General features: G+C 54.1%; 1 protein-coding gene across 3 annotated transcripts in view; it reads left to right on the forward strand.

The window, feature by feature from the left end:
* The window catches only part of LTBP2 (latent transforming growth factor beta binding protein 2), a 98,582-nt gene that overhangs the window by 68,186 nt on the left and 16,355 nt on the right, over positions 1–14,041 (forward strand). For 2 of the 3 annotated variants that reach the window (XM_069783877.1, XM_069783875.1), the window contains 7 exons: positions 4,629–4,703; positions 8,710–8,832; positions 9,309–9,473; positions 10,311–10,541; positions 11,114–11,136; positions 12,584–12,623; positions 13,011–13,106. In XM_069783877.1, coding sequence (XP_069639978.1) covers positions 4,629–4,703; positions 8,710–8,832; positions 9,309–9,473; positions 10,311–10,541; positions 11,114–11,136; positions 12,584–12,623; positions 13,011–13,106 — 753 coding nt within the window. The remainder of the gene's footprint in view (positions 1–4,628; positions 4,704–8,709; positions 8,833–9,308; positions 9,474–10,310; positions 10,542–11,113; positions 11,137–12,583; positions 12,624–13,010; positions 13,107–14,041) is intronic. The other variant, XM_069783876.1, reaches the window with a different exon arrangement.

Here is a 14,041-nt window from a genome sequence, read left to right on the forward strand (position 1 = left end):
TCCTGCCTATGGGTTTTAACAGCATTAAGAAACAAGTCTTTGAAGGCTATTGTTTTGGTTTTATTCCCACTCCCCGTGTTTTTTCAAGTTTTTTGTCCTAGAGAAAAGTCTGAATTTCACTGGAAAGTTGGATCTTGTAATGTCTGGCTTGGCGTCCGCAGCACTCCCCAAACAGACCTCCCACTGCGAGAGGGGTGGCAGCTCACCCATGGAGCTGTAGTCATCAGAAACGCCAAGCAGCTCTGCAAGCCACGCGCTCCCCTGCACTGTGCCTGCAGGCATTGAAACAGCCACAGGAAACCCCTTGAAAATCATCCCCCTGGTCTGCTCTTGTTGTGATCAGGTTGGGGAGGATACAGGAAAAGAACCCTGGAAATATGGGAAGGAGCCTATGGAGGGGGCTGGTTCTGCCACTGCTACGCCCATGTGCCACAGGGAGTCTGTCCAGGACAGTAAAGAAGGGCTAGATGTGGGGAAAGAAGCTGAAACCTCTGCAAGGATGTGGCAGTACTGCAGACAGCAATGCTTAACCTGGGGAAGCGCAACATTTTCCGGTCTGCCTTGTTCTGTAGGGTGCTTGTTTTGCCCATCATTCATCTGCAGCATCATGGTCTTGGCACACAAGAGCACAGTGTTGCAAAAGTGGGGGTTTTTTTAGGTACAGAGGTATTTTGTCCTAGCTGGAAGACAATGTGGGAGCAGAATGAGGACTCTCTGTTGAAACGACCCCAAAGGCCGACAGTAATTACCGGAGTCTTTTTTTCCTTCAAGCATCTTTTTCACCTTGAAGTTCTTTATTGACCATGAGTAGAGCAGAGGGCTTAGTTTCATATTGCACATCAGCACTGGTGCATGCCCTCCCCACCCCTGCTACCCTAGCCTTTGTTGGGGCATTGGAGAAAGTCTTGCTGGAACCTGCCTACCACAGACTACCCAGAGGAGAGGAGAGCAGTTGTGACAGATCTGGACTGAAGGATTTGTGTCCTCTCCCTCTTGTCCATTCTGCCCGGGAACTCAGCTTATCCCCACAGCCACAGCCCTGTGTACTTCTTGGCCTGGCATCTTCAATACATTTGCTCTCAGGAGACTGCTGTGGGGTCAGAGCTGCTCTGTTCTTCTGCCAGCGAGTTCAGCAGCTGAGGTCCTCTCTGCAGTGGAGGCTGATCTTCTCTGCTTCACACTAAACCAGGCTGAGGTTTGACTGGGTCCACCACCCCCACCACTCCAGATGCTACGACACCACGCACTCTGGCTCCTTGTCATCTCCCACGTGCTAGAAAACGCAGGGCAAGCAGAGACACCACAGCCACCCTCCTGATTGCATGCTCTGTGCCCACTGCAGGCATGGGGAGATGCCTGGGGTCCAGCCCGGATGGGGGTTCTTCTGTGGAGCTGATCTGGGGTCTCCAGAAATCTCTGTAAGTCCTGAAAGTGGCAAAGGAGTTCAGCAAGGCAAGGCTTCTCAGAGAGATAATGCCTTTTGTATGATATATGGAAAGAGTTGAAAGAAATGGGCTAGCTTTCAGCAGCCAAGCATTTCCTCACTTCTCATCTGACCGCAGGCTTGCCTCTTCCCCTTTTAACAGAGTAATATTGGCTGGCCTAATGCAATGTATTATCTCACCCTATAAACCTTGCCTTGCTCAGGCCTTTGTGGCTACCACCACTAAAAGTGGTTTATTTCCACTTCACCATCAGCCTGAGCTTCTTCATCCCATCTTCAGAGAGTGTTTGGGGAGCCAGGGCCTTTGGGTAAAGCCTGTTCCCCTGGGAAGTGATGGAAAACTAGCCCAGCTGCTTAAAGATCATCCTGCTAGGCTGCAAAATCCCTCTGCCTGATTTCCATGCATTCATTTCCCTTCTTACTCTGCTCTGTTCGAGTATTGTTCTAGCTGGGGACAAAGGTGCTGGTGGGAGTCCTGGGCCATGGCTGCTTTGTGCTCACCTCCAGCCTGGGTCTGTGAGCTCCTTTGTGTGCACCCGGTGCCGCTGGGGATGCCTGGTGCCTGCAGACCTTGTAGAAAGCAGCACCGTGCGGTGGGATGAAGCAGAGCTGGATGGAGTGATGAGGAGAGTCAAGGGGGAGTCCTGGTGTGCAGGTACCAGCTGAGCACATTGCTTTGGCACAGTGCCTACGGGCCTGAAGTGCCCAGGAGGCAAGGCTCTGAAATCACACCTTTGAATCAGGAGCCAGAGCTCCCTGCCCTCAGCAAGACTGAAATCCCTCTGTCTGACAGATGCAGCTCAGCTGCTCCATCCCCAGCCTCAGGCTCTGGGAGAACCCCTTTCTGGAGAGAGTATAGATAGACAGACAGGCAGACAGACACAGGAGACTGGGACCCCTCCAGCTGTGGATGCCCTGCCCCAGATTTCTGCCCTGTCTGATCATCAGATCGGCTTTTCCCCTTTGCTGGGTTCCAGAGGAATAGCCTCCAAAGCCAGTCTCCACACTCCTACCAGCTACATGGGAGAGGGGTGGCTGCTGATCCCCTTTGCAGGAAACTCAGGTGTCCTAGGCTGCTTTTTCAGGGGTCTTTGGCCATCTCTGCTGTAGTTCGGCAACATCAGAGCGCATGGAAGGAAATGGTCTTCTGCTCGAGTAACTAAGTACAAAGCTGAGAGTTAATAGCTTACATCCTCCTGCAGCCACACGCTGTCTTCCCTTGTGGCCAGGTCCTGGCAGAAAGAAAGCAGCCTCCATCCAGTACTTCAGAAAGTGTCTTGGTTCCCCTTGGTACAGAGAGATCTGCTCACATTACATTAGTTATTCTTTCCAGGGAACATGGGTTTCGTTGCAAAATTAAGACATTTGTCCACAGCCTCACAAGTCGTTTGCTGCAGTAATGAGCTGCATATTTCTGCAGACTGGAGTCATAGGAGTGCTGAGGTGACATGAGACCTGCACGGTCACCCCCCATCACTAGTATTTTCTGCCTTGCCCTCTCCCCAGCAGCATCTGGCAGAGGGATGCTGCAGGATCTGTTTCTCCACAAAGGCTTTTCAGAGAGTGAGTGGGCTCTGACACATCATCACTGTTTGATCTCCAGCATGCTTGGCTCCCCATCGGAGGGCTCGCATACAATGATGCTGCTTCATTTGAGCGTCTGTTATCACATCGCGCAGAGGCTGACGGATGCTTCCAAGCATCGTTAATGCCTGTCCAGAGCCCCAAGCCCACAGGCTGTGGTGTGGGAGGACCTGGAATCCCACCGGCTTGCTGAGCCTGGAGCCCATGAGCCAGAGGTTTCTTTTCCCTTCCCAGAAGGTTGGAAATGTACCCAGAGATTCCCAGTATCACCAGTAACCCCCTTGCCCCTAACATCCAGATATTTGTAAGCACCTCCTGCTTACAGTTCATGATGGGACTGTTGAAGGGGGTGAATAGATTTTTTGTCTTAGTCATTCATCCAGCTGCTGAGGATCTCTCTGCACCCAGAAAACCTTGTAACTTCATTTAATATACCTGGGGAAAACAGGCTTTCTATTCTCCTTCCTGGTACAGGCTGGTGAACAACTTGTTCTCCCATCTTTTATCTCCCAAGCGCCTTTATCCTAGGAAGCTGCTCCCTAACTTTTGCCTTTCAAGAAATGTCCTAGAATGGCTTCAGACTGCTTTATAGGGTCAAAGTGTCCAGGACAAAGAGTTATGGACATGCCTGTTCCGTGCCCCCAGTGCACTGTTTGTGTTCTTAACCTTTGCAGGGTCTTTCCGACCATCTCCTGCTGCAAGGATGGTCTCAGTTTGTCCCTGGTTCTCAAAAGCTGCAATGCGTTAGGAATCTGCCAGATCCTCAATATAGCTATTGCCATGGAGGGCTTTCCATGTATGACACCAGGGTGTGAGCTACTGATGCCAGGCAGGAGGAATTCAAGTGGTAGGAATATGGCTGGACAGTCACTTAGCTGTTACACACACTTCTTGTTTCCAAGTGTATGATCCAGAAAATTAAAAAGAAACCTCACCCTGGAAAAATCCCATCCAAAGCACCCTTCTTCCTACCCCACCCTGTGCTTACTCACTTCCCAACCCATCACCTCCTGATTCCCTTCCCCTTGCTCCAAAATACTGTGCCTAAATTTGACATCCTTGGAATTTATGGGCCACATTTTACTTGCCTTTAAAAAATTTGGAGATTTAATTGTGTGGGTTATAGGCCATTTTGAAAGCCACAAAACTATTTTAAGCAGCAATTTGAAATTTTCTTTGATGAGGGTGACTGGGGCAGGAAATCACATGCAGTAAAAAAGGGGGAAAATGTATTAAACAGGCCCCAGGCTGTTTTTTCAGCATTTTGTCAAGGACCTCTGTCATTACTTTAACTCTGATCCCTCTTGTCATGTGTCATCTGGCTATCCAAGCTGGCCTGGGAGGAGCCAAGGTGACACAGTGATAGATATGAAGCACAGGCAGCACCTCTGGGTCACCAGATTGGCACCTGCCAAGCAGCCAAAGACCCTGCTTGGGAAATATGGCTGTTCCCACCTTTCCCTCTGCCATGGGAGTCATTGGAGGCCCATCTGAGGCAGGCCTAGGGACCCTTTCCCCTCCACAAGGAGGACAGAAAGAAGGTAGGATGCTGGTGGCTGCCTCTACTGCCGACGTCCCACACTGTTTGCTTTCTTCCCAGCACATCCTGTGATTGAGAACGGGCGGGTGGAGTGTCCCCAAGGATACAAGAGGCTGAACCGGAGCCACTGCCAAGGTAAGGATGCTGCTTTCATATCTCTCTCTCCTTCCCACATCCACTGTCAGAGCTGTAACTACCTACACAAGTAAAATACAATTATCTAACTCCCTGATAGAGATCTGCAAAGAATGCAACTTCTAAAAATCTCTGTGCTTTCATCAAGAATGAAAGAAAAACAGGTTAACAGTGGACTACATGACTCAGCTGATAAGCATAGTCAGCGCATAGTTGGGCCAGCACAAGAAAACTCACCTGTTAAATCCTGCTGACCCAATAAGGACCTATGTTGCTGCTGTGCTAAGTGTTAGTGTAAAAACATTTCTCCCATAGTCTGAAGCAACAGAAGTTCTGTTGCCTGAAAACATTTGGGAAGGTTCTCAGCTTGATCAGTTGTTCATTTACAAGTGGGAGAGTGCCGTAAAAGTGATTCCTTCTGTTCCGAGTGTGTCACTTGTCCATGCTGCCAGACTGCCCTGCCTGCCCCATGCTGCTGGGGTCTATCCACTTCTCATTCCTGCAGTTCCTCAGCTCCATATGAGGAAGGCGCCATCTCTCCTCTTTTTTCTCTGGTTCATGTTTATTTGGCATCTCTTGGACCCACAGTGCTTGTGTTTTTCCGTGTTCTGACTGAAGTGGAATTTTACGGTTTCCTTCTCGTGATTCATGATAAGCTGAGAGGTGTCATCTCGAAGATGCAGCAGGGAGCCTGGGCCCAGGCCCAGGGCTGGCAATCCAATGACTCATCTCTTTTAGCTGGGACTTTCCACCATGCTTACTTAATTAATGATTCAACCTCCCAACATTGTCCTGGGGGAGAACTTTCAACAACGCAATGGATCCTATTCTCCTTGCCCTCAGATCTCATCCCTTATGCAGCCACAGACAGTGCTATGGGTATGAGGAGCTACCCGGAGACAATGAATAGGAGTTGGAGGAGCAGAGCAGCTGGAGGGACTCATGTCAGCGAGCAGAGACCTGTAGTGCTTGCTCTGGATTTGCATTCCCTCTGGAGCAGGGAGAGGCTCAGAGGAGCAGAGGGAGATGGCAATGTGGAGTTGGCCAGGAAGATGTTTTTCGACAGGAAAAAGCATGAACCGGAGATTTGTGCCTCTGCGTGCTCCTTCGAAAGTTGGGCTGGAGGAATACTGTTCTGCAGACACTCTGCTTCCTCAAGGTGTTTTTCTCATGTCTGCTGTTGCAGTGGGACTTGTGTCAGGAAGCCCAGCACTTCACTTCAGGGTCCAGAGTGAGCAATTTGGCTGATAGACTATGGGAGAGGCTACATGGGACCTTCTCTTGCCAGCCCAGGTAGGAGGGGGGCCAAGGGGCTGGACAAGGGCTGATGGTTCCTGAGGCCGTTGGTTGTAAGAGAGGAGCTGAGCTGGGAAGCAGCTGGGCTCTGGTTTTGTAGGCTGTTGTCAAAGCATAGATGGTGACTAGAGGAGGGCCCTCGCAGAAGCCCACTTTCCTCTCTTCTGTATGGGCAGAAAGGGTTGTCTCTGGTGCCTGCCAGCAGAGGAACAAATGTCTCATCTCTGCAAGATCTTCTTTCCTTTCCTTGCTGCACCCCATTGAGCAGGAACAAGGCTGCATGAGTTGAGAGTGTCTGGCAGACCCAGCCAGGGAACCTCCTGGTGCTGCTGGGACCAGCAGGAAGGATGGCACTGGAAGGGATAATGTGGTCGCTAGACATGAGACAAACCTTGTCTTGGAGGCTCGGTGGTGGGGAGGTGTGCATGCACAGAAGTCACTGCACAGGACACAAGCCAGCACCTTGGTGTCCGTATATCCCTGGTGTCCGTACATACTTGGTGTCTGTTGCTGATTCAGGTCCTTCCTGCTCACTAAGCGCCAGGATAAACCAGCCTGCACCTTTCTACCACAGGCTGCCTGACCCAGCATGGCTGTTTCTAAGGAGCATTGGCAGGCTTCTGTGGGGTGGGAAGAAGCAACTGAGACAGCTTACAGATCTCAGTTTGTGGTCCCTGAGGCCTCTTCTTGTGGGCTAGCCCCATCCCTGGCATGCTGCAGGGGGTAGGAGTGCGTGGCCCCAAGCGCGCCTGCCTGCTTCTGTTCCCCGTGGGGATTTCCACTGCGGGTGGGTCCTCTGCTGCCAGTGGAATAGAGGGGGTTGGACTGAGGCCGGGATGTGGCCCTGTTTTAAATTAAGCTCATAAAGCCTAGCCCTTGGTGCTTGTTTGTTTTGTGCTCTCATTACTCTAATCCCTTCAATCCCTTTGGTTATGTGAAGGCCAAACACTTCAACCAGTTGGTGTGTCAGAGCAACACAGTGTTCCAACCGTGCCTGGGAGTGACAGGGATGAGCCCCGAGGCTCCTCTGGAGAGCCCAAGCCTCTCCTCTGAGTGGGTTTCCCAGTACATTTGGGGTCTGGCCACTGGTTGTTCTCATGAAGTCTGTCCTGTGCTTGCTATGGAGCAGGAAACCATTACATTATGCAGCCAAATCCTACTATTCCCTGGCCTGCTGCACAACCCTGTAGCGTTGGTACTTCCAATTCACTGAACATCATGGTCTGGTCTTGATGGCTGCTGTGTGTCTCAACCATGTATGGGGCAGCTGGTGTGGTGAATGGGGTAGTTTAAGAGCACAGGACTGGGGAGAACCTCTCAGATCCTTAAGTCTGAACTCCAGCTGTCGTAGCTGGCTGTGTGACACCCCCACTTCCACCAAGCAGTGATGCTTCAGCTCTGAGGAATAAGGTAATGCTCTGAAAGCCATTCCTGAGCCTAGCTGTTCTCAGTCAAGCTCTTCCAGTATCTGCATTTTTCCAAGTGTCCCAGCAGCCCACCTCTGCACCCCTTCCACCCTGAGAGTCTCTAGAGCACCATTGGGTGCTCTCAGGGCACCTGAGGTCTTACCAGGGCCTTGTACGTTGGCATTGGGACTGCCCTATGTGTGTTTGTGGAAAAGTGTTTGTGATGCTGCCTAGCATCATGTTGGCATTTCTTGGTCTTGGCAGCTTGCAGCTGTCCTGTGAGCAGCAAGTGTGCCCAGGTCCCTCTCACTGCCTGCTCCCACCTCTTAGCTTGTAGTATATGTTCCTGTGATTTGTCCTGAGGTTGTGCTGAGGTTCATCCCGCTCCTGCCACTCCGTGCTCCCATCCAGCTCTTCCTGCACAGCTTGTGCCTCCTGACACAGCACATTTCATCAGCATGCTGACTTTTCTGGGCCAAGCTCTTTAGTGAAGATATAACACTACATCAATCCATGAGGAGGGCTTCCTCCTCATTCTCCACCATGAAAGTTGCCCTCAGTTCCCCTTTATGCACCTTTTGCCAATCCCTGTCTTCTCCAGCTTAGCTCATACATTCCCACATAGTGCTGCTGCAGGAAAGGCTTTACTGCAGGCCAAATGGGTGAGCCTGACAGTGTTTCCCTGGGATAAGCCCAACCTCCCTTCCTGAAGACTGTGTCTGATGTGTGCTGAGTCAGGGGCAGAGGCAGAGCTTGAGGCAGGGCTTGAGCTTGGCGAAGTCCCACTTGCTCAACCTGTTCCTGGAAGAAGACACCAGCGCAGCCTGGCCCACCATCCCTCCACCTCCGGAGGAGATCAGTCACTGTCGTCCCCGTGTGCTGGCACTGAGTTTCTTAGCAAGGATACTCCGTGGATGACAGCTCCATACGAGCAGGACCAGGGATCAGGTGAAAGGACAGGACTCACCAGTCCAGGCTTGCAAACAACAACCGTGATGGCTGTAAGAGTGAGCCTGCTGGGGTGGCTCACCGTAGGGCCCACATCTGTTTTCCATGAGGACTGTGAAGCAGAGCAGTCATTCACAAGCCATCCCTCCAGCTGCAGCGAGCGAGCTCTGCACTGCAGATGTGGGACTGCTGTCACTGTGGAGGTCCCCACCGCACTGCTTAGTGCGGAGTCTGCCTCAGACACCAGCCTGGCTGAGACCCCCTTGGTCCGTGGCACCTGAATGGGAGGTACGGAGTAGGGGGTTCAGTTCACCCTCGGCTTCCTCACATCTCACCAGGCTCTCTCCTGTCCACAGATATCAACGAGTGCTTGATGCAAGGCCTGTGCAAAGATGCCGAGTGTGTGAACACCCGCGGCAGCTTCCGCTGCACCTGCAAGCCTGGCACCATGCTGGACCCATCCCGTAGCCATTGTATCTGTAAGTGCTCCAGGGAACCCCTCAGTTTGGGAAGGGGCCTGAGAAGGACCCCACGGCTGAATGAAGGCTGCAGCATGCTTCGTGTCTCTGGCAAGTGCGGCTGAGTTACTCTATCCTGTGCTTGTGTGCAGGATAGGTCCCCATGCCTCGGGCTCGCTTCATTCATTGTTCTTCTCCAGGGACATCTCATGGCCCCTCTGGAGGGGACATGCCTGTGGTGCAGCAGCACAGGACACAGCCTTCTGGGTTGAGAGCTCCCACAGGAGCTGGATTTGCTTGGGGCTGGCACTGCTGGGGGGATGGCCTGATGGCTGAAGGCCAGGGGATGTTCTGGCAAGAGGATGGGGCAGCCCTTGGGACAGGCTGGGAGGCATGGGCAGAGAAGGGCCCGAGGGGGAGAGACTGAGTGTCTCCCATTCTCTCTTTGGAGAGTGTAGAGCTTGGCCTCTGGCACTAACCCTGCCATTGTGTTTCAGCGGACAAAGCAGTGTCAATGGAGCAGGGGCTGTGCTACCGCTCTGCAGCCGGAGGCGTGTGCTCCTTTCCTCTCTCCCACCGCATCACCCAGCAGATCTGCTGCTGCAGCCGCGTCGGCAAGGGCTGGGGGAAGAACTGCGAGGAGTGCCCTGTGCCTGGCTCAGGTGAGATGTGCCTGCTTCAGCTTTGCCTGCTCTGGCTAGACTGGGGTTTTGGCTTGCCTGAACTTGCTGCCATGCAGATGGCTGCAGGACCCAGAGCTGAACGGTGCAAATGCTGGCCTGTGAGATGGGTGCAGCAGCCCAGGAAGCAGACCTGGGTAATACTGGGAAGATGGAGAAATCCCTGATGGGAAACCACTCTGTACCAGAGAGAGAGCACAGCCATGTCTGTGCCTGGCTTTGCTCGACAGCCTTTTTGTCTCTCCTACATCTTCTGCTGGGATGAAAGTCAGGTGAGGGTGAGTTTGGCATATCTCAGTATGGGGTAGGGTGGAGGGGAAAGCACTGAAATCCTCAGGGCTGGGAAAAATTTTCAGGTGGTTTATGCAGAGCATCTTGAGCGATGTGCAAAGTGCTCAGTGCCGAGGTTCTAGGAGTTCACTTTTATTTGCTCCCTTGCTCATCTTTGACCTTCCTGTGGCATGATCCCTTCCTAGCAGTACTGACCCAGGGGAGGGATTTCAGTTTTGGTGTCTAGGAGTACCAGCCAGTGCCTGTTAGAAACCCACCCTGCCCTGTAAGCAGATTCCTTCTGCTTGAAGCATCCACCCACTGCAGCCCAGATGTGTTTCTGTAAGGATTTAACCCTTAGAAATCTCCGGAAAATGATAGGATGGGAGAAACTGGTACCTGCATTCACATATATGCCTGTCCATCTTCACTCCTTTCTTCCACTTGTCCCACTATCATGTCTGGGTGTAGTAAGCCAGGTGATCCCTGCAATACCCTCTTCTCTCCAACCTCTGCCTTCTAAAGCTTCGATTTGATTTTCCCTTGCAGAAGCCTTCAAGGAGATTTGCCCAGCAGGACATGGCTATACCTACTCCAGCTCTGATATCCGCCTGTTGATGAGGAAGGCAGAGGCAGAAGAGCTGCCCCTCAGCTTGGAAGAGCAAGGGGAGAGCAGCAACTGGACTTTGGACTGGGCAGCAAGGAGACAGCAACTGCAGGACAGCCTGCGTGGGAGCGTCCTGGAGGCATTCCCCCACCCTGGCACCTCGGCAGGAGAGGGTAGTGTGGGGTCTACTGCTTAAAGCTGCTCCATCTGGGCCCCTAGCAAGGGTGGGCAAATTCCCAGGTCCTGCCATGCCCCCATGGATGGACTTCTAGCTGATAAGAACTTTCTATATCTTCATGAATACGCAAGGTGTTCTTCAGCCCTACTAGTGTTCCTGGGGCATGAGACACCATGTCTTCAAGCCTTTGGAGAAGAGGTTGAGTGTTTCAGGCTCCTGTGACCACATCTCTGCAGTTGGTGCTGGCTGGCCAGGCTGCCTCCACTGGGACCTCAGGTCTGCGTGGCAGCCCTGGCACTGCAGTCCTTGGGCTTTTGTCCAGCCCAGCTGGAGGCAAGTGTGACCAGCTGCTTGTGCCAGCACCTGCTGGAGTAGAAGCTCCTGGGGTCTGCACATTGCCAGGAGAGGAGTCTGGGTGTGTTGGCTTTGGGAACAAGCTCTTGCGGAGGAGCATGAGGAACTGAGTGGCAGTGTCTTAGAGGTGGGGTGAAGTTAGGGCAGCCAGGGTTTTAAGGAGGATGCCTGCCTGCCTTGTCTCTACTCACCATGCACTGTTTCACTTTCCAGGTGAAGTTTCTCCTGCTGCGCAGGTGAGTAAGGTTTGTCTTGCTATATCTGGGTGCATCCATGCTAGGGGATGTCATAGAAATAGGTGACAGGGAGGTGTGAAATGTGGTCAGAGAGATCACTAAGGAAAGCAAGTAGCTGCTGCCAGAGGGAACAGAGTGTGAACTGCAAACTCTATCACCCTGGCTTAGTTGCCATGGCTGAAGGCACTGTGCCACATGCCTGCTCGGCCCTTGCTAAGAGGCCATTAGCTCAAACCAACAGGTGCTGAGGGCTCTGCTGCAGTAGTTCATGGTCAGCATTGACTCCAGCTGGCGTTTGCTGGGGCTGGGCTAGCAGCCCAGGCTGAGGCCGGAGCTGGCTGAGGTGTGGGTGCTCACTCCCTGCTGTCAGCCTGGCCTGGCTGTAGAGCTAATGAGCGGCAGGGGAAGGGCAACTGCTGCAGTCAGCTTGGGGTCTGCTCCTCTCATGAAGCCCAGTGTCATGTCCAAGCCCAGCTCGCAGGCAGGTCTCCCCGTGCTCATGTGGGTGCAGCAGAAACTCCACTGGAGCAGTTGGCGCGGGTGTCTCCCACACTGGCTGTGTGAATTCACCCTGTCTGATGGGAGCAGCCTGGGGACTGATTCTCTGGCAGGCTTTCCTGGGGCTGGGTTTCTTTATTGAGTCTCACTTGAAAAATGTGTGTCTCTTGATCCCTGCTGTCAGTAGAAGTTGGGCCATATCTCTCCTGAGCATCTCTGTGCCCCCTTGCTATAGCAGCCCAGCCCTCAGAATGTGCTTGCAACCTCTCTGAGAGAGGGGACAGCACTGCCATCGTCACTGCTTCATAGACATGAAGTGACTTGCCCAAGGACACATGAGAAAGCTCAAGACAGGGCAGAAATTTGAACCAGAGCTTCCAAATCTGAAGCAGAGCTAGTCTGGGATGTATATTGCTCAGCCATCTGTTTTCTTCATCCATTGTGGAAAGATCCTTGGAGCAGAGACCCAGGTTGTGCTCCAACACCTCCTTTGGCAGCCATGGGTTTGCCAGGAGGGGATGTTGAGAAAGAGCATCTAGCACCAAGCACCCTTCTAGTAGGTAGTGCTCTTGAGGCAGGTTGGAGTAGTGGCTGTCCTCAGCCCTCCAGAGCTGCCAGTGGCAGTATTTATCATGCCTGGATGCCCTTCCTGGCCATCTTGTGGAGGTGCCTGCCCAGTAGCAGTGCCCTGGGTCTCACCTGCACAGCATGCTGGCATGGCCCCTCTGTGGGCAGCCCCCCGGGCATGGCCAGGAGCTGTTTTGCTCAGGATGATGTGCTCAGGACAGAGAGGCCCTGCCAGCTGCACCCAGATGTGGCAGCTTCTCCTCCCAGGATGGTGTCTTGGGGAGCAAGAGGAGCCAGGAGGTGGGTGGGAAAATGTCTCAGGGATGCTGCATCCCAGCTACATGCACAGGAATAGAGGCAGTCCTATGTGTCTGTCCCTCAGGGCGCTGCTGATGCCACCGCAGAGCCCGCCACACGCAGAGGTGAGCGCCCGGCTGGCGGGAGGGCAGGGCGGTCATGGGGAAGAGGACGGGGCAGCGAGGAGGGAGGAGAGTGGGAAGGCTGGGAGCTGCCTCGTCTGCACCGCAGCCCCTGGTGCTGGGCAGGACGGGCTCCTGGCTGGGCTGGCTGCGGGACAGTGTGGGGGACCAACGCCACACTGGGGTGGCTGACGTGGGGCCATAGGGATGTGGGGAGGTGGAGCAGGCTGTGTTAAATAACAAGATGATGAGGTTGCTGCAGCCACCCTGTGGCCCCTTTCCATATGCTCTCTCGGGGCTGTGGATGGGGGGACACCCAGCACGGGTAAACCTTGGGTGGGCACCTCTGCCTGGGATTGGGGTCTGGACCTCACCTCTCTTCTTCCTCAGCAGAGGAAGATGAGTCCTGGCGCAGTCATCCCCAGCCTGGCTCCACCACCACCTGGGATGCTGCTGCTCCAACACAGATGCCAGCGCAGGGCTCAGGTGTGTGTCCACCACTCTCAGAGATTTCCCTTCTCTCTCTGCCTAGCACTATGGGGAAATTATGCCCTAAGCTCAGCCCAGGGGCTCTCTCCCTTCCCCAGCCTGCTTATCATCCCACATGCTTCCCTTGACTTCCCAAAGAAAAGTCCCTGCCCTACCGCCTTGGGGTGTTGTCCCAGCCTGGTCCCAAGTGCTGCCAGCCAGGGAAAGCTGGCTGGCTGTGGGGAGGCACGAGGGTGATCCTGTATGGGGAGCAAAATGTTTGGCTTTCTGGGTCCTTCCCCACCTGCAGCTGACTTGCCCGGCACAGCAGTGGCTGCCAGGCGAGGGGGATCACGCGCCTGCTCCTGTGGCTTTGGCCCCGTTCCCCCACGGCGCAAGCTGACTCATCGGGAAGGGGGAGCGCAAGGGGAGGCATGTGGCTCCCGGGGCGGCTTGTTTACAGCGCTGGAAACAAGGGCACTGTTGTTCCAGGGTTGCTTAAGTCTGGGAGCGAGGCCCCTGCCCTCCGCTGGGGGCTGGAGCACCTTGGGGAGCAGGCCTGGCGAAGGCACCTTGCTGAGGAATGCATCTTCCTCCATAGCCTTTTGTCTGGGGTTGGGTTGGCCCCCCCTGGCTGGCTCAGTGCCGAGGGGTGTGCCATGCCCCGCTGCCCCCCCACTGCCGCCTGCACCCCGCTTAGCAGAGTGGCGGTGGGGGGAGCCCTGCTGTCACCCCAAAAGGAGCCCCCTTACAGGTGCCAGGCTCTGCTGCCAGTCCTCCTCCAAGGCATGGGGCTGGCAGGCTTCCTCACCACCCTTTTGTGGGGCCGGGGCACAGGTGAGCAGTGCAGGGGACCGCGGCATCCCAGCTGGGCTCAGGCTGGAGGAGGTGGCAGGGTCTGCTGTGTCCTCCCTGCAGCCCTGTGGGTGCAGGCTGCCTGAAGACATAGAGCT

This window comes from Haliaeetus albicilla, chromosome 5 (genome assembly GCF_947461875.1).
Source record: "Haliaeetus albicilla chromosome 5, bHalAlb1.1, whole genome shotgun sequence".
Lineage (NCBI taxonomy): Eukaryota > Metazoa > Chordata > Aves > Accipitriformes > Accipitridae > Haliaeetus > Haliaeetus albicilla.